Source organism: Vipera ursinii, assembly GCF_947247035.1.
Source record: "Vipera ursinii genome assembly, chromosome: 3".
Taxonomy (NCBI): Eukaryota; Metazoa; Chordata; class Lepidosauria; order Squamata; family Viperidae; genus Vipera; species Vipera ursinii.
The window spans coordinates 210,424,154-210,444,147 of record NC_139516.1 but is presented as its reverse complement, the minus strand read 5'-3'; the positions used below and the strand labels follow the sequence as shown (position 1 = coordinate 210,444,147).

The window sequence follows — 19,994 nt, the reverse complement described above, 5'->3', positions numbered from 1 at the left end:
CAGTCCAAAGGTGCATGGAGGGAACCAATGCAGTTTCAGTGAAAGGGAGGGAGGCGAATGGAATGGTCCACGGCGCATGGAGGAAACCAATGCAATGCCAGTCGAGGGGAGGGAAGCGAGTGGAATGGTCCAAGACAAAAGGAGAAGCGGGGGAAGAGAGTTAATCCCTTTCCAGCAGTAAAGCTGAGAATAACCTGGGCTGGTTCTGGTTCCGATTTTGGGTGGGGGGGGGAGGTGGGCATCTTCTGCAAAGAGGCAGCTCCCTATGCCAGGGGTAGGCAACCTCGGCTCTTTTATGATTCGTGGACTTCAACTCCCAGAATTCTGGGAGTTGAAGTCCACGAGTCATAAAAGAGCCGAGGTTGCCTACCCCTGCCCTATGCCAACCCCTGGACACCTCCAACCTTTGCATTAATCAAACTTGCAAACCCTGATCAGAAGCATCTGAATGGGAAGCAAGCGCCGGCTTAAAAAGTAGCCCTCTTAACACAGTTTTTATATCCACATTTATATTTATTCTTATACTGTTTTCATCCCGCCTTAAATATATTAACGGAATCCACAATGGTCTGGCAATCAAATTAGCAAACTTCCGGAAAAAAACACGCTCAAAATAACCTAACCCACATATCAAAGGACAAGGTCTACAAACACGATGAGTCCATTAAATTAGGTCTCCCAAAGGAGAACTGCAATGTTCACAAGAATAAACATACCTGCACACGCACACAGCTCAAGGGTGACCCTAGAGTCAACACATAGATGCTTCCATACCAGGATAAGCTCCCGTTACTGTGCTGCATTTCTCTGCAGCTGTCCCTAAAGGCAAATTAATAATAAGTTGGAAGGGACCTTGGAGGTCATCTAGTCCAACCCCCTGCTCAGGCAGGAAACCCTATACCATTTCAGACAAATGGCTGTCCAGTCTCTTCTTAAAAGCTTCCAGTGTTGGAGCATTCACCGCTTCTGGAGGCAGGTTGTTCCACTGGTGAATTGTTCTAACTGTCAGGAAGTTTCTCCTTAGTTCCAGGTTGCTTCTCTCCTTGATGAGTCTCCATCCGTTGCTTCTTATCCTGCCTTCGGGCGCTTTGGAGAAGAGCTTGACTCCCTCTTCTTTGGGGCAGCCCCTGAGATATTGGAACACTGCTGTCACCCCTCGTACTTCTCTTTGTTAAACTACACATACTATCAGAATCCATTTGTATCACATTCATAAATGTATGTTTAAAACATTATCCCCCCCCCCTTTGGATTCTGCCATCTCCCAGGAAGGAGGAGCGGATGTGGATTCAGCCTGCCTTAGGTTATTTCAAAGACCAAGGGAAACCTTTTGAACTGGGGGAACCAAAGGGAGGGTTAGAGAAGAAGGCATCTGGCCTGTGTCTTCATTTAAATCTGTAGAGGAAGAAGGCAATAACCATAAAGATTCGAAGTTCCTTTTTCCCCACGAATGATGGGGGGCTGACCAAGTGGGGTTGAGGGAAGGGGGGGTTGAACCGGGAACCCTTTATAAAGTTTCAATTTGTAAAACAATACTAAGTCCTGTCTTGTATTTCCACAACCAAGCATGTCCTAGTAAAAATTCCTTTTGGACTAGAACTGACTCCCAAGAGTTTTTGTTTTCCTAAGACGTGGATTGGGGTGGGTTCTGACACATACCCAATTCCTGCAACCGTTTGTCATATGTTTTAGCCTCCAGCCCCCTAATCATCTTTGTTGCTCTTCTCTGCCCTCTTTGCAGAGTCTTAACATCTTTTTTACATTGTGGTGACCAAAACTGGATGCAGTATTCCAGATGTGGCCTTACCAAGGCATTGTAAAGTGGTATTAGTACTTCACGTGATCTTGATTCTATCCCTGTTAATGCAGCCTAGCACTGTGTTGGCCTTTTTGGCAGCTGCAGCACACGGCTGGCTCATATTGAAGGGATTGTCCACTAGGACTCCGAGATCCTGAAACTGTTTTGGTTTTAGGAATACATATTTCTTCTTTCCTCATAGCTGTCCGGGTTTCATTTTTATTTATTCCTGTGCAACCCCAGTTCAAATTGGAACCCCAAATTATTCTTCTGGACAACGGCTGTGTTTGTGTGTGTGTGTGTGTGTGTGTGTGTGTGTGTGTGTGTGTGAGAGAGAGAGAGAGAGAGAGAGAGAGAGAGAGAGAGAGAACATAAAGCTGCTTTTCCTTCCCAAAAAGCCTTTTCATTCAGCTCAACTGCAAAGTTCCAAGTCCTGGAGAAACTTCGGCAGACTTTTGGGTTAGTTCAAGCGCCATTATAACTTTCAAGGTCACTAAGCAAAATGTCCAGCACTGTCTGTAACAGAGTTCAAAAAAAAGAGGGGGAGCCTCATTGATCTACGACAGTTGTTAAGTGAGTAATGCGGTCGTTAAACAAATTCGGCTTCCCCATTCACTTTCCTCATGTGAAGGTCGTAACAATGGGATCGCGTGATTCCCGGGACATGGTGACCGTCGTAAATATGAGCCAGTTGCCAAGTATTGAAAGAAAAATCTTCATCAGGGTCCAGTCCAAGCCGGGAATAAACAACATGGCAACGGCTTTAGAAGGAAGTTTGCAGTTTATTGGAGGAGAGCCAGACAGGAAGATGGCTCTGAGAAAAATCTGACCACATCTAGTAGGGAATGGTGGGTTTTTATACCTTCTTGGGCTTTTTGTTTGGAGTTGTTCCTGTGGCGTGAGCTTTGACCTGAGTCTGAGCAGGCCTTTCAGATATTCCGATGGTGGTGGGTTAATCCTATTATGTCCCAAAGGTCATATCCTGCTTCCCTGGAGCTGTGGGCTGATGGCTATGTCCTGTGTTGGATTTTTTTTGGGGGGTGACGAATTGTTGATTCTAGGGATCTTTGTCTTTCTAATCCCATCAGCTTCCTGGCTCCAGTCTTTCTGACAGGATTATCACCTCTGCATTTCTGCAGATCTGGTTTATGTTTGGGGCAGAGACTTGGGGGGGGGGGTTTCCTGCCTTTTAAGATCCTTTGGGGAAATATAATATTCTGCCTTTTAATATTCCCAAAAATATTTCCTTCTTCCCACACAAGCAATCTGAATTTTGATTGCGTGACCATGTAAGATGCTGCAACGGTCGTAAAGGTGAAAAACGGTTGCAAGTCACTTTTTTTTCAGTGCCGTTGTATCTTTGAACGGTCGCTAAACGAACGGTTGTAAATTGAGGACTACCTGCACCACCTCAGGCCACTGAGCGTGTTGAGGATCGCGGAGGTTAGGCCAGAATCTGATGAAAGAAGCAAAGTTTCCCCTGCTCACGAGCGCTGTAGTGTTAGCAAAACCTCAACTGTACAGCTAGTCCTCATTTAACAACCGGGTTGGTTAACAATGGAAATTCTGGTCCCTGGTTGTCTTAAGTCGAGGACTATGTGTAGTCCTCGAATTAACAGTTCATTCAGCGACTGTTCGAGGTTACGACACTGAAAAAAAAGGACTTATGACCGTTTCTCACACTTACAACCGTAGCAGCATCCTCCACGGTCAAGTGATCAAAATCCAGACGCTCAGCAACTGACTTGCATTTGTGACGGTTTCAGTGTCGCGTGATCCCCTTTTTGCGACCTTCTGACAAGCAAAGCCAACGGGGAAGCCAGATTTACTGAACGACCGGGTTACTAACTCTAGCGGCTGCAGAGACTCACTTAACCGCTGTGGCAAGAAAGGGGGCTAAGTGGGAGCAAATCTCACTTAACAATTGTCTCACTTAGCGACAGAAATTTGGGGGCTCAGTCGCGGTCGTAAGTCAAGGACGATGTAGAATTAAGAGAGGAAATCAGCGGCTTGTGTTACGATTGGGACAAAACTTCAAAGAGAGTTTTGCAACCAGCAAAACTGCGTTGTGTTTGAACTGCTTCATCCTACACGAGACCCTTGGCTGTCCCGGCTCTTGCCACTGAGTGAGTGTGTTGGGCATCATGGGCGCTAAATGGGAACCTGATGAGACAATAACCAGGGTTTCTCGAGTTCAAAGAGAGCTTTACTGTCAATCAATCAATCAGTCAGAATAGAGCTGGAAGGGACCTCGGTGGTCATCTAGTCCAACCCCCTGCTCAAGCAGAAGACCCTACCATTTCAGACAAACCATTTTAGAGCCTACCATTTTAGAGCCTTGGTGGAGCAGTGGGCTAATGCCTCCCTAAGTAACACCAGCTGCCTGCAATTAGTGCAGGTTCGAGTCCCACCAGGCTCCAGGTTGACTCAGCCTTCCATCCTTCCGAGGTAGGTAAAATGAGGACCCAGATTGTTGGGGGCAATTAAGCTGACTTTGTAATAATGCCGCTGGGGGGAGGAAGGCGAAAGCCCTAACAAGCAGGCATATACATAGAATGAAGGCTACTGCTAAGCTTGTAAGCCGCCCTGAGTCTTCGGAGAAGGGCGGGATATAAATGGGATTAAAAAAAAATGGCTGCCCAGTCTCTTCTTAAAAGCCTCCAGCTTCTTCTTAAAAGCATTCACAGCTTCTGGAGGCAGGTTGTTCCACTGGTTAATTGTTCTGACTGTCAGCTGGAGTAAAGTCATCTGAAATTGTGTGTTTGTCTGTGTGTGTGTGTGTGTGTGTTTGTGTGTGTGAGCATGCACACATGTGGGCCTAGAGAGAAGGAGGCGGCCAGAGCTAACCCACCACCTTGGGACTCAGCCTGGCATAGTGTGAGTGACCAACCCCGGCATGGACAGACTGAGCTGATCTGAAACAGTGTCCAGTGATGGAGCACCCACAACTTCTGGAGGGAAGCTGTTCCACTGGTTAATTGTTCTCACTGTTAGGAATAAAATAGCATAGCATAGAATCTTTATTGGGAATGGAAGAGACGATAACAGAGAATAGAAACAGAAATAAGAATATAACAGAACAGAATAGAGAATAGAACAGAACATGGAATGGAATAGATTAGAACATGTAACATAATGTAGTAAGAGTAGTGCAGAATAGAACAGAACAGAATATGGAATGGAATGGAATATGGAATAGAATAGAACATGTAAATGTAATGCAGAGCAGAGCAGACTGGGTAGAATTAGAATAGAATAGAATAGAATAGAATAGAATAGAATAGAATAGAATAGAATAGAATAGAATAGAATAGAATAGAATAGGAATATAGAATAAACAGAGTTGGAAGGGACCTTGGAGGTCCTCTAGTCCAACCCCCTGCTTAGACAGGAAACCCTATACCATTTCAAACAAATGGTTGTCCAATCTCTTCTTAAAAACTTCCAATATTGGAGTATTTACAACTTCTGGAGGCAAGCTGTTGCACTGATTAATTGTTCTCACTTTTAGGAAGTTTCTCCTTAATTCCAGGTTGCTTCTCTCCTTGATTAGTCTCCATCCACTGTTTCTTGCCCTGCCTTCTAATGCTTTGGAGAATAGTTGGACCCCCTCCTCTTCTTTGGGGCAGCCCCTCAAATTCTGGAACGCTGTTATCATGTCCTTCTTTTCTCTAGAGTCTGGCCATGCTCAATTCCTGCAGCCGTTCTTCATATGTTTTTGTCCCCAGGCCCTTAATCATCTTAGTTGCTCTCCATTGTAGCTACTTCCGTTAGAGCTCCCTCCAGCTTGGAAAACAGCCGCAAAATATCTCTTGCTTTCAGAAGGCAGAAGAAAGGAGAATCAGCAGAGACAGGGGGAAAAAAAATATATAAAATATTATATAAATATATTATATAAAATGTTATATAAATATAATAAAATTAAAATTAAAAAAACCCACAAGAGACAAACTCATACCCAGCCACGGAATCCCGACCGTTTATTCCTCCAATGGAAAACTTTGGAATGGATCGTAGCAGGTCGTAACAAATAACCGGGGTGTCTGGAAGTGGGCACGATGCCACACGCATTCGTTGGCATCCTCATTCGGCGTTGCAGAATGACTGCATTTGCCAATCACAATCTGCAAAATGGGGGGGGGGTGGGCGCTGTCTTCGCGATGGGCAGGGTCCCGACAATTTCCTTTGGAGTTGGGGGTGGGGGGAAGCTATGGTCCCTTTGCTCTTCCGGATGCAGAATTGGGCCCGCTACGCCAGCGAGAAGCCCACGTCCAGAGGGATTTCTTGGAGAAGAACCGCGGTGTCACCAGCCTCAAGGCACAGCTGGCTACCTATTGCCCAGCTCACGGGCCCGGCTGGTGGCCGCCTCCACGGCGTTCATGACCGTGGCACGCAGGGACCCCTTCTCCAGTTCGTGCAAGGCGTGGATGGTGGTGCCGCCTGGGGTGCAAACGGCACTCCTCAGCACAGCCGGGTGCTGCCCAGTTGCCAGGATCATTTTGGCTGCTCCCTGGAGGACAGAGGAGAGGAGAGGAATCAAACGAAGGGAAAGGATGGACAGAGCACGAAGGAGCGACAAAAAAAGAATCTCTGTAGCTCCGGGTGGAACTGCCGGGTCCCTGCTGCTCTCTGACCTTGGATGTTTCTTTGAGGGCGTTTCATTACCTAAGGAGGTAACCTCATCAGTGCTGGAAGGGAGTGGGGTTTGTGGAGGAGGAGGAGGAGGAGGAGGACGACGACTGTGGGGTCCTTGGTGCTCTCTGAGCTTGGCTGTTTTCTTGCAGACGTTTCATGACCCAACTAGGTAATATCATCAGTGCTAGGAGGGAGTGGGGTTTATGGAGAGGAGGAGGAGGAGGAGGAGGAGGAGGAGGAGGAGGACGACGACGACTGTGGGGTCCTTGGTGCTCTCTGAGCTTGGCTGTTTTCTTGCAGACGTTTCATGACCCAACTAGGTAACATCATCACTGCTAGGAGGGAGTGGGATTTATGGAGAGGAGGAGGAGGAGGAGGAGGAGGAGGAGGAGGAGGAGGAGGAGGAGGAGGAGGAGGAGGACGACGACTGTGGGGTCCTTGGTATTCTCTGAGCTTGGTGATTTTCTTGCAGACCTTTCATTATCCAACTAGGTAATATAATCATTGTTAGAAGGGAGTGGGGTTTGTGGAAGGGAGGAGGAGGAGGAGGAAGAGGAGTGGAAGGCTCAACTACCTGCACTTTTCAAGGGCACCTGCCTGCTGCAATACTCAAGACTGAATGGTGCACAAACACGGGACGTTGGAGTTTGACGGAAAAACGGGGGGTCCGAAAAAAAAAAGAAGCCCTGGAGTGTGTGAATTGGAACCCAAGTCCTGCCCCCCTCACTCCTTACCAACAAAGTCTGAGCTGCAATCTTGTTGGCCAGCGGGCCGGGCATTCCCATCTTCACCGCCCCTTCCGCCAGGGCTTCCGCGAACATGTAGACCTAGGAGGAGGAGGAGGAAACAAACCACAATCTAGCCAGGTATCGCCGTGGGTGAACCAGGTCATCCACAGGAGAGCTTCGGCTATGAGCGGCCTTCCTTCAGATGGGCCCCCAAGGTGGCAGAGAACCCTCCAAGGCAGAAGAAAACTAGTCCTCGGCCTACGGTCACGGTTTCCGCGGTTGAGGGCGACGTTTGTTAAAGCGCGTTTCGCCCCATGGATCGCCCTTTCTTGCTACGCTCGTTAAGCGAATCGCGGCAGCTGATAAGTCAGTTCCCCTGGTCGTTAAGTGAATCCGGCTTCCCCCACCAACTCTCCTGGTCAGAAGGTGTCAAAAGGGGATCCCCTGACCCTAAGGGACACGGCGACGGTCGTACGTATGAGCCAGTCGCCAAGCGACTAAGCTTTGGTCACACGGGGAGGCTGCAAGGGTGGAAAACGGTCATAGGTCACCTTTTCCCATGCCGTCGTAACTTTGAGCGGTCACTAAGTGAGCCGTCGTAAGTCGGAGACGGCCCATAAAGCTTTGGAGGTTTGAGGAGATGGGAGGACAGGGCTAACTGAATGAACTAACCATGAAGTGAAGCCACCTGGAACTAATGAGGAACTTCCTGACAGTCAGAACAATTAACCAGTGGAACTCCTTGCCACCAGAAGTTGTGAATGCTCCAACACTGGAAGTTTTTAAGAAGAGGCTAGAGAGCCATTTGTCTGAAATGGGATAGGGCTTCCTACCTGAGCAGGGGGTTGGACTAGATGACCTCCAAGGTCCCTTCCAATTTTATTATTTATTATTATTGTTAACTGCAATCCCTCTCAACTTTTAAAAACTGTCCCAAATCTCACGCTCCCTCCTCCATCATGAAACACAAGTTCATTTAGACTGCTCCGAGTTATGACGGCACTAAAAAAAAAAAGACTTATGACCGTTTTTCACATTTGTGACCGTGGCACATCCCCCACTGACCACGGGCATCAAAATTCAGACCTTTCGCAACTGTCAAGCAAAGTCAACGGGGGTAAAGCCGGGTTCGCTTAGTGACTGTGTGACTAACTTCAGAACTTCCGCGATTCACTGAACGACCAGGCCAAGAAAGGTCGTAAAAGGAGGCAAAATTCACATCACTGTCTCACTTAGCGACAGAAATTCTCAGCTCGGATGTGGTCGTAAGTCGAGGACATTTCCACAGATTGACGTCTACCTGAGTGTTAAAGTGCAACTTTGTAAATGCCTGACACAGGGCAACAAGCCAACATCTCTAGAGACCATGACGAGGATGTCTTGAGATATACTGGTTATTTTTGGAGGTCACCCAAGGTCAGGGGTAGGCCACCTTGGCCCTTTTATGACTCGTGGACTTCAACTCCCAGAATTCCTCAGCCAGCATGGGGAAACTATGGCTCCTTCATGACTCGTGGACTTCAACTCCCAGAATTCCTGAGCCGGAACGGGGGAACTATGGCCCCTTCATGACTGGTGGACTTCAACTCCCAGAATTCCTGAGCCAGCATGGGGAAACTATGGCCCCTTCATGACTTGTGGACTTGGCAACTCCCAGAATTCCTCAGCCAGCAAGGGAGAACTATGGTCCCTTCATGACTCGTGGACTTCAACTCCCAGAATTCCTGAGGCAGCATGGGGGAACTATGGCCCCTTCGTGACTTGTGGACTTCAACTCCCAGAATTCCTCAGCCAGCAAGGGAGAACTATGGTCCCTTCATGACTCGTGGACTTCAACTCCCAGAATTCCTGAGGCAGCATGGGGGAACTATGGCCCCTTCGTGACTTGTGGACTTCAACTCCCAGAATTCCTCAGCCAGCAAGGGAGAACTATGGTCCCTTCATGACTCGTGGACTTCAACTCCCAGAATTCCTGAGGCAGCATGGGGGAACTATGGCCCCTTCGTGACTTGTGGACTTCAACTCCCAGAATTCCTGGTCAGCCTGGCTCAGCTTGGAAACCTCTCCCTTTCCCCTCAGCATGGCTGGCTCAGGAATTCTGGGAGTTGAAGTCCACAAGTCATAAAAGAGCCCAGGTTGCCTACCCCTGCAATGTTTGGGTTCCTAATTATTATTATTTTTTGGGGGGGGCCTAAGGGCAAAATCAGGTTACAGAAAAAGAAAGGAAGAGGACCTGATGGGAACCCCTGCATGTGGACTAGAAACTTAAAAGATTCTTTGAAAAAGCCACTACCTGATGGAAAAGGGACAGGCCAGACGTCTTATCTGCAATTTGGAACAAGTGCAGCTAATCCTTGACATTGCCCCATTTTACAACCTTTCTTGCCACCGTCGTTAAGCGAATCACTGCAGCCGTGAAGTAAGTCAGACGGTCATTAAGCAAATCCGGCTTCCCTCCCCCCTTGACTTTGCCTGTCAGAAGGTTGTAAAAGCGGATCCCGTGACACAACCCCCGGGACACCACGACCGTCATAAATACGAGTCGTTTGCCAAGCGCCCGAATTACGATCCCGTAAGCGCGCGGATGATGTGGTGGTCATCAAAGGGTGAATAAACAGCCCCGGGTCGCTTTTTTTCAGAGCTGTTGTAACTGCGAACGGTTGCTAAACGAAAGGGTGGTTAAGCAGAGGACCGGCTGTGTAAGAGGCCGAGCAAGGCCAGGGCAGTGAAGGAGACTTACGTAAGCCACGCCACTGCCACTCAGCGCCGTGTGGATGTCAATGTAGGATTCGGGCGCCTCTTCACACAACCCGCAGGGAGCCAGGAGGGTCTTCAGCAGAGCAGCGTCCTCTTCTCTCACGCAGGAGCCCCGGGTGAGCAGGACGGCCCCAGACTGCACCTCGCAAGGCAGGTTGGGCATGATCCGCAGGACCCGGGTGCCCCCGGGAAGCAGCTGCCAAGGAAGGAGAGAAGGGGATGGTCACGACGGAGTCCTATCCCTAAAATAGGAGCCAGCAAGTGTGGTGCAGCAGCCAGAAAAGCCAACACAGTCCTTAGGCTGCATTAACAGAGGGATGGAATCAGGATCATGTGAAGTATTAATACCACTTTACAAGGCCTTGGTGAGGCCTTGGCTTCTTGGTGAATCCTGCATACAGTTTTGGTCACCACGATGTAAAAAAGATGCTGAGAGGGCAGAGAAGAGTGCAGAGAAGAGCAACCAAGAGGATCGGGGGACTGGAGGCTAAAACATACAAGGAACATCTGCTGGAATTGGGTCTGTCTAGTTTAATGAAGAGAAGGACGAGGGGTGACATGACAGCAGTCTTCCAGTATCTCAGGGACTGCCCCAAAGAGGAGGGAGTCAAGCTATTCTCCAAAGCACCCGAAGGCAGGACAAGAAGCAACGGATGGAAACTAGTCAAGAAGAGAAGCAACCTAGAACTAAGGAGAAATTTCCTTTAATAAAACATAATAGAACAGAACAGAATATGGAATAGAATATAGAATATAGAATAGGAATGGAATGGAATGGAATGAAATAGAAAATAGAAAAGAAAATTAGAATAGAATGGAATGGAATGGAATGGAATAGAATAGAATAGAATAGAATAGAATATAGAATAGAATATAGAATACAGAATAGAATAGGAATAGGAATAGGAATAGGAATAGAATAGAATAGAATAGAATAGAATAGGATAGGATAGGATAGGATAGGATAGGATAGGATAGGATAGGAATAGGGCTGGAAGGGGCCTTGGAGGTCTTCTAGTCCAGCCCCCTGCTCAAGCAGGAGAAACTATACCTATATATAAAAGTGAAAAATGAGAAGAAAGCAAGAGAATATGTGAGATGGGGAGGGAGGGAGGGAGGAAGCAAGCAATCTTTGGACCCTGGGCAGGTAAAATAAAATATTAACATATAAAACAGTATATATAAAAATTAAAAATGAGAAGAAGGCAAGACTTTATGTGAGATGGGGAGGGGAGGGAAGGGAAGGGATGAAGGAAGGAAGGAAGGAAACAAGTAATCTTTGGACTCTGGGCAGGTAAAATAAATAAATAAAATAATAAAGTTGGAAGGGACCTTGGAGGTCATTTAGTCCAATCCCCTGCTCAGACAGGAAACCCTTAAAATATAAAACGCCATATACAAAAGTTAAATGTGAGAAGGTGTCAAGAGGGATTAAACTCAAACGGAGAAAGGAGGTAAATGTGAAATAATTACTCCAATGCTCTCTACATGGGGCTGCCCTTGAAGTGCACCCGGAGGCTTCAGCTGGTGCAAAATGCGGCCGCGCGGGTGCTTATGGGAGGATTTCAATACTCCCATGTTACACCACTCCTGCGCAAGCTGCATCGGCTTCTGGTTACCCTCCGTGTGCGATTCAAGGTGCTGGTAATTACCTTTAAAGCCCTACATGGCTTAGGCCCGGGGTACTTGTGAGACCACCTGCTGCCAATGTCAACCTCCCTTCGCCCGGTTCACTCCCACAGAGTCGGCCTCCTCAGGGTGCCGTCGGCCAGGCAATGCCGGCTGGCGATCCCCAGGGGCAGGGCCTTCTCTGTGGGCGCACCGACCCTCTGGAATGAGTTGCCTCCGGAGCTGCGGACGACCTTCCGCCGTGACCTGAAGACTTGGTTGTTCCAACAAGCGAGCCTGGGCTGACCATGGTTTTTAATTTGGTTTTTATTGTGTTAAATTGTCCCGTATTTCTTATATTCATTGTTTAATTCTTTTTTTAATTTTTGTACTTTGTTTTTTAATTTTTATTGTTGTGAGCCGCCCTGAGTCCTTGGGGAGAAGGGCGGCATATAAATTTAATAAATCTAAAATCTGAATCGGGCCCAGGCCATGCCTGGGAAACAATCATTTCCTGTTCCTGGGGACAGCGATAGTGACGGATCCTCTTGCCCAGCCTGGGTAAGGCTCTTGTGGGACAGAGTTAACAGAGTTGGAAGGGACCTTGGAGGTCTTCTAGTCCAACCCCCTGAAGGATGGACCCCCGATGAACAGGACCCCGACTGCTGGGCTTTAATAAGTGCAGCAACTGTTTGCAAAAACCCATCTTGAGCCTGGGATGGGGGATCCTTGAAATGCCCGCATACAGACAATCCTCGTCTTACAGCAGTTCGTTTACTGACCGTTCAGTTAGGACGGCAGTGGGCAAAAAAATGACTTAGACTGCTTTTCACACTTACGACCGTCGCAGCCACCTCGTAGTTACGTTTATTCACATCCGGAGGCCTGACCACCGGTTCATATTTACGACGGTCGCCGTGTCCCAGGCTCACGTGAGACAGGATGAACGAAGTCAAGGGGGGAGGAGGGGAAGCCAGATTTGCTTAACAACCGTCCGACTGATTTAACTACTGCAGCGATTCACTTAGCAACGGCGGCCAGAAAAGCTGTAAAACGGGACGAAGCTCGCTTGATGAATGTCTCGCTTAGCAACTGTGGACATTAAGCCGAGGACGGCCTGCATCCCTACAGGTTTGCTTCCTCCAGGAACTCACCTCTTCCAGGGTGTGGAGGGAGATGCCAGCAGCCATGGAAACCAAGACGTGCCTGGGCGTGACGGCGGGGCTGATCTCCCGCAGAACGGCCGGAAGGATGTGGGGCTTGGTGGCCAGGAATACGATGGAGCACTTCTCCACCACCTCCAGGTTGCAGTGGGTCGTCTGGCAGGAGAAGCTCTTTTGTCGGGAAACAGGAAGTAAAAAAAGAAAGAAAAAGACGGTTGCTGGAATTGGGTAGGAAGAGAAGAAATAGGGGTGACATGATAGCAGCCTTCCAGTATCTCAGGGGCTGCCCCAAAGAAAAGGGAGTCAAGCTCTTCTCCAAAGCCCCTGAAGGCAGGGTAAGAAGCAACGGATGGAAATTAATCAAGGAGAGAAGCAACCTGGAATTAAGGAGAAATTTCCTGACTGCTAGAACAATCAACCAGTGGAACAACCTGCCTCCAGAAGCTGTGAATGCTCCAACACTGGAGGTTTTTAAGAAGAGACTGGACAGCCACTTGTCTGAAATGGTATAGGGCAGTGATGGCGAACCTTTTAGACACTGAGTGCCCAAACTGCAACCCAAAACTCACTTATGTATCGTTGGGTGCCGGGTGGGTGTGATTCAATATACTGGTGTTTAAGGCCCTACATGGCATGGGTCCGGAGTACCTTAGGGAGCATCAACTTCCCTCCGCCCTGTGCGTTCCCACAGAGAGGGCCTCCTCAGGGTGCCACCGGTCAGAGAATGCCGATTGATGGCCCCCAGGGGGAGATCCTTCTCTGTGGGCGCCCCGGAGCTATGGAACCAGTTACCGGTTGAGCTCTGGATGGCGCCCGACCTTCGCTCCTTCCGTCGCGATCTGAAGACACATTTATTTGAACAAGCCGGCTTGGCCTGATGGGGGATGGGTTGGGTTTTTTATTGTCATTTTTAATATATGTATTTACTGTTTTTAGCTTGGGCATATGTTTAATATTTTATAACTTTTGTATTTTTGTATTTTTGATATCTCTGCCCTGTTCACCGCCCTGAGTCCTTCGGGAGAAGGGCGGTATATAAATAAAATTATTAATAATAATAATAATCCATTGGGTGGCTGTGGTGGTAACGGCAGACTGGGTGGGACTAAAAAGTTCAATCAATCAATCAATTCCAACTTTGCGAGATCTTTTTTTTCCCCATGAGAAGTTGAAATTGCTTGATTAAACTTTTTTTTTGCACACGGTGGCGGAGGCCTAAAGCAAAAAGGTTTTACAAAACCCAGCTGAAGGCCTGGGACTGGGGTGACAGTGTGCGAGCCCACAGAGAGGGCTCTGCGTGCCACCTGTGCCATAGGTTCACCACCACGGATATAGGGTCTCATGCCTGAGCGGGGGGGGGGTTAGACTAGAAGACCTCCAAGGTCCTTTCCAAGTGAAAAGGAAAAAGAAAAAAAAAGCCTTTTTTTTCTGGAAACACAAAAGTTTCAGCTCCTCTTCAATCCAGTTGGTGTTTCCTTGCCCACAGTTCAACTAGGTGAGACAACAAATTTGCTGCAGCAATTTGCACGCAATCTAATCATCCCTCTTCTTGGGACCTGACGGCGGATGTAATCCAATTTATCCGGAGGCCTCTGGATTGAGTGGCTTGTTTAAATGTCATCGCGTTGATTACAACCCAGTGAAAACTCAACGTGAAAGATGGCAATCCAGACTACCAACCACCACGCTAATAAAAACACAATGCAAAATGTAATTCAGACAGGTTAACGCCACCAGTCCAGGCTGGGAACAAATTGGAGAAAAAGGACTATTCCAAGCTAACGTGATTTTTCTGTGCAGCCTTTACCACCTGGTACAGCCCGGGTTCGAAACCCGAGCACCATGGGATTGGGCGAGCTCCCGTTCCTGGCCTCAGCTCCTGGCCATCTAGCAGGCTGAAAGCATGCAACTGCAAGTAGATAAATAGGTACCACTTCGGTGAGAAGGTAATAGCGGTCTGTGCGCCTTTGTGCCGGTCACACAACCACAGAAATTGTCTTTGAACAATGCTGGTTCCCTCAACCAAGAAACGGAGATTACTGGCCCCTAAAGGCAGAAATGACTGGACGGGGGAAACTTTGCCTGTACCTATTTACCTGGAATTTGTCCAGATTCCTGTTGGATGGAGCGCTGGCCAGTATATTCACTGCTTGGACTTCTCCTGCAGAGAGAGAGAGAGGAGAAAGGATAGCAGTAGTAGAAGAACTCATCACTGGATTGCAAACTCACTTGAGTTGTAAACATCAAAGACTTACAACAGGGGATAAAGCGACAAGAAGTGGACACCTCTAAAATGTAAATATTTAAATAAAGATGGGCTGGACATTCCACCACCTCTGCTGAAGAGTAGTTCAGATTTCTTGCTACGTCTGCTAAGTTGGGTGAAGGTCAAGGTGAGAAGATCCGGCCAATTGTTCCAAAAGGTACTTTATTTCAAAAGGCAACTGGACTTCTTTTCCCTAACAAAATTTCCAGAGGTCTAGACTCTGGGAAAACGGGGTGAGGTAAGGTCAGTGAGAAAAACACAGGTGGAAAAAAACAAATTGAGATTTTTCCATGACTGTAGTAAGTTTCCACGATAGCAGTAAAATTGTAAAAAAACATACATACAGGAGCAAACCTGCCTCTTCCTTTATAGCAATATCCCTCCCCCATTTACTTTAGAGTACAGGTAGTCCTCAATTTACGACCAAAATGGAGGCCAAAGGTTCTGTTAAGTGAAACATTTGTTAAGTGAGTTTTGCCCCATTTTGTAACCTTGCCACAGTTGTTAAGTTAATCGCTGCAGTTCAGTAACTAACAGGTTTTTATTTATTTTATTAAATTTATATACCACCCTATTCCCGTAGGACTCAGGGCGGTTTACAGGGAAAATTAAAAGCATAACATACAAAAATTAAAATCAGACTTTGCTGACCAGGAAGATCGCAAAAGGGGATCGTGTCACCCTGGGACGTTGCGACCGTCATAAATATGAGTCAGTTGGCAAGGGTCCGAATTTTCATCACGTGACCGTGGGGAAGTGTGAAAAGCAGTCATAAGTCCCTTTGTTTAGTGCGGTTGTAACCCTGAACGATCACTAAACAAATAGTTGTAAACTGAGGACCACATGTAATCTAAAACTAATCAAGGAGAGAAGCAACCTAGAATTAACGAGAAGCCTGAGAGTGAGGAGGATTAACCCTCTTCCATTTCGGACAAATGGCTGTCCAATCTCTTCTTCGAAACCTCCAGTGGTGGAGGGAGCACCCACAACCTCTGGAGGCAGAAGCGATTGTCCAAAGCGCCCGAAGGCAGGACAAGGAGCAAGGGATGGGAACGGATCAAGGAGAGAAGCAACCTGGGACTAAGGAGGAATTTTCCAACAGCTGGCACCATTAACCAGTGGAACTCCTTGCCTCCAGAAGCGGTGAGTGCTCCAACACTGGAAGTTTCTAAGAAGAGACTGGACAGCCATTTGTCTGAAACGATAGATGGTTTCCTGCCTGAGCAGGGGGTTGGGCTAGAAGACCTCCAGGGTCCCTTCCAACTCTGTTATTCCTAATTGATTTGAACGGCAAATAATCTGAAACAATTGGTGCTTCAAAGAGTCTCTCATTAGGGATCTGAAACATACTACTGAATTACAGGTAATCCTCCTCTTAGTAAGGGACGCCCCTTAGGGACTCCTCTTAAGTACCCTCTGAGTAAGGGACTCCCCTTAGGGACCCCTCTAAGTAAGGTACCCCTCTAAGTAAGGTATCCCATTAAGTAACCGACCCCTCTAAGTAAGGGACGCCCCTTAGGGACCCCTCTAAGGACTCTTACTTAGACTCTAAGTACCCTCTGTGTAAGGGATGTCCCTTAGGGACCCCTCTAAGGGACCCTTACTTAGACTCTAAGTACCCTCTGAGTAAGGGACGCCGCTTAGGGACCCCTCTAAGGGACCCTTACTTAGACTCTAAGTACCCTCTGAGTAAGGGATGCCCCTTAGGGACCCCTCTAGGTAAGGGACCCCTCTAAGTAAGGTATCCCATTAAGGAACCCCGCTAAGTAAGGGACGCCCCTTAGGGACCCCTCTAAGTAAGGGACCCTTACTTAGACTCTAAGTACCCTCTGAGTAAGGGACGCCCTTTAGGGACCCCTCTAAGTAAAGTATCCCATTAAGGAACCCCTCTGAGTAAGGGACGCCCCTTAGGGACCCCTCTAAGGGACCCTTACTTAGACTCTAAGTACCCTCTGAGTAAGGGACGCCCCTTAGGGACCCCTCTAAGTAAGGGACCCCTCTAAGTAAGGTATCCCATTAAGGAACCCCGCTAAGTAAGGGACGCCCCTTAGGGACCCCTCTAAGTAAGGGACCCTTACTTAGACTCTAAGTACCCTCTGAGTAAGGGACGCCCTTTAGGGACCCCTCTAAGTAAAGTATCCCATTAAGGAACCCCTCAAAGTAAGGGACGCCCCTTAGGGACCTCCTCTAAATAAGGGACCCTTACTTAGACTCTAAGTACCCTCTGAGTAAGGGACGTCCTTTAGGGACCCCTCTAAGTAAGGTATCCCATTAAGGAACCCCTGAGTAAGGGACGCCCCTTAGGGACCCCTCTAAGTAAGGTATCCCATTAAGGAACCCCTCTAAGTAAGGGATGCCCCTTAGGGACCCCTCTAAGGGACCCTTACTTAGACTCTAAGTACCCTCTGAGTAAGGGATGCCCCTTAGGGACCCCTCTAGGTAAGGGACCCCTCTAAGTAAGGTATCCCATTAAGGAACCCCGCTAAGTAAGGGACGCCCCTTAGGGACCCCTCTAAGTAAGGGACCCTTACTTAGACTCTAAGTACCCTCTGAGTAAGGGACGCCCTTTAGGGACCCCTCTAAGTAAAGTATCCCATTAAGGAACCCCTCTGAGTAAGGGACGCCCCTTAGGGACCCCTCTAAGGGACCCTTACTTAGACTCTAAGTACCCTCTGAGTAAGGGACGCCCCTTAGGGACCCCTCTAAGTAAGGGACCCCTCTAAGTAAGGTATCCCATTAAGGAACCCCGCTAAGTAAGGGACGCCCCTTAGGGACCCCTCTAAGTAAGGGACCCTTACTTAGACTCTAAGTACCCTCTGAGTAAGGGACGCCCTTTAGGGACCCCTCTAAGTAAAGTATCCCATTAAGGAACCCCTCAAAGTAAGGGACGCCCCTTAGGGACCTCCTCTAAATAAGGGACCCTTACTTAGACTCTAAGTACCCTCTGAGTAAGGGACGCCCTTTAGGGACCCCTCTAAGTAAGGTATCCCATTAAGGAACCCCTGAGTAAGGGACGCCCCTTAGGGACCCCTCTAAGTAAGGTATCCCATTAAGGAACCCCTCTAAGTAAGGGACGCCCCTTAGGGACCCCCTCTAAGTAAGGGACCCTTACTTAGACTCTAAGTACCCTCTGAGTAAGGGACGCCCTTTAGGGACCCCTCTAAGTAAAGTATCCCATTAAGGAACCCCTCTAAGTAAGGGACGCCCCTTAGGGACCTCCTCTAAATAAGGGACCCTTACTTAGACTCTAAGTACCCTCTGAGTAAGGGACGCCCCTTAGGGACCTCTCTAAGGGACCCTTACTTAGACTCTAAGTACCCTCTGAGTAAGGGACGCCCCTTAGGGACCCCTCTAAGTAAGGGACCCCTCTAAGTAAGGTATCCCATTAAGGAACCCCGCTAAGTAAGGGACGCCCCTTAGGGACCCCTCTAAGTAAGGGACCCTTACTTAGACTCTAAGTACCCTCTGAGTAAGGGACGCCCTTTAGGGACCCCTCTAAGTAAAGTATCCCATTAAGGAACCCCTCAAAGTAAGGGACGCCCCTTAGGGACCTCCTCTAAATAAGGGACCCTTACTTAGACTCTAAGTACCCTCTGAGTAAGGGACGCCCTTTAGGGACCCCTCTAAGTAAGGTATCCCATTAAGGAACCCCTGAGTAAGGGACGCCCCTTAGGGACCCCTCTAAGTAAGGTATCCCATTAAGGAACCCCTCTAAGTAAGGGACGCCCCTTAGGGACCCCCTCTAAGTAAGGGACCCTTACTTAGACTCTAAGTACCCTCTGAGTAAGGGACGCCCTTTAGGGACCCCTCTAAGTAAAGTATCCCATTAAGGAACCCCTCTAAGTAAGGGACGCCCCTTAGGGACCTCCTCTAAATAAGGGACCCTTACTTAGACTCTAAGTACCCTCTGAGTAAGGGACGCCCCTTAGGGACCTCTCTAAGGGACCCTTACTTAGACTCTAAGTACCCTCTGAGTAAGGGACGCCCTTTAGGGACCCCTCTAAGTAAGGGACCCCTCTAAGTAAGGTATCCCATTAAGGACCCCCTCTAAGTAAGGGACCCTTACTTAGACTCTAAGTAGCCTCTGAGTAAGGGACGCCCTTTAGGGACCCCTCTAAGTAAGGTATCCCATTAAGGAACCCCTCTGAGTAAGGGACGCCCCTTAGGGACTCCCTCTAAGTAAGCCCCCCTCTTAGGGACCCCTCTAAGTAAGGTATCCCATTAAGTAAGGGACCCCTTTCCCTTCTGCGCCCCCCTTGCCATCTGAGCCCCTCAAATCGGGGTCCCAAGACCCCAGCCGGGTCTTCCAACGGGGGAGGGGACCCCTCCGTGCCTGCACCCCGCGTGCCTCGCCCTCCGCTTACCGGCCAGCAGCAGCGCCCGGGCCACCGCGCCCGCCATGCGCCCCGCGCCCACGAAGCCCACGCGCAGCTCCCGCAGCGGCTCCATGGCTCTTCTGCCCGCCCCCCTCCGCGGAAGGCCAGCTTTGGCTCCGGCCACGCCCCCCCCCCCCCGCGCGCCGCCCCGGGCAGCCAATCCCCGCGCGGCTCTGCTCGCGGCTCTCGCGCTCGGGGGCGCCTACCCGCCCCGCCCCTTTCCGGAGGCGAGGCCGGCAGATTGGCCGAGCGCCCGTGACGTCACGCCGCGGGTTTCCTTAAAAGCAGCCGCGCGGCTGGCGAGGCTCACTTGCGGGGTTCGGAGGGGTCGATTGGTAGGTCTCGGGGTGCCGCGTTATTTCGCCAGAGCCGCCGTTTGCTTCCCTTCCACGCCATGCTGGGCTCCGATGAGGTTTCCCCGCCCTCCCCCCTCCCCGTTTACACCTGCCCGACTTTGGCTAATTTTTTGCCAACCTAAGCTATGCTAGTCTTTGGATAGGGGACCACGAGGTGATCCAAGGGGAAGCGGTTTAAAAGCATTTTAAGGGAAAAGGCAAGGGCAATTTTGCAAAACCAGTCTTGAGGATGGACTTAGGAAGAAGTAGGCAAGAGCTGCGTTTTTTTTTGTTTTTTTACAGGAGGCTTTTGAGTTTCCCTGCTTGG

General features: G+C 48.9%; 1 protein-coding gene across 2 annotated transcripts; it reads right to left on the bottom strand.

The window, feature by feature from the left end:
• Positions 1-5,212: 5,212 nt before the first annotated feature.
• Positions 5,213-19,424, bottom strand: PYCR3 (pyrroline-5-carboxylate reductase 3). 2 transcript variants are annotated; one of them, XR_014492011.1, is made up of 7 exons: positions 19,320-19,424; positions 14,786-14,850; positions 12,681-12,860; positions 9,902-10,114; positions 7,168-7,260; positions 5,757-6,308; positions 5,213-5,613 (listed from the first exon to the last, which is right to left on the bottom strand). XR_014492011.1 is itself a non-coding variant. In XM_083358621.1 (6 exons), the coding sequence occupies exons 1-6, from the start codon at positions 19,402-19,404 to the stop codon at positions 6,126-6,128; spliced, it is 819 nt and encodes a 272-aa protein (XP_083214747.1). In that variant the 5' UTR covers positions 19,405-19,424; the 3' UTR covers positions 5,213-6,125. The 2 variants fall into 2 exon arrangements, 1 of the variants encoding a protein (XP_083214747.1); XM_083358621.1 differs by having other exon boundaries at positions 5,213-6,308.
• Between the last annotated feature and the right edge of the window lie 570 nt (positions 19,425-19,994).

What these genes read in the sequence shown, in the direction of transcription:
- PYCR3 (XM_083358621.1), bottom strand. Translation starts at nt 19,404, where the DNA reads ATGGAGCCGCTGCGGGAGCTGCGCGTGGGCTTCGTGGGCGCGGGGCGC. An exon ending in GGAATCTGGACAAATTCCAG is followed by an intron (nt 12,861 to 14,785) that starts GTAAATAGGTAC and finishes TCCCGACAAAAG; the next exon opens with AGCTTCTCCTGCCAGACGAC. An exon ending in GTGGCAGTGGCGTGGCTTAC is followed by an intron (nt 7,261 to 9,901) that starts GTAAGTCTCCTT and finishes TCCTCCTCCTAG; the next exon opens with GTCTACATGTTCGCGGAAGC.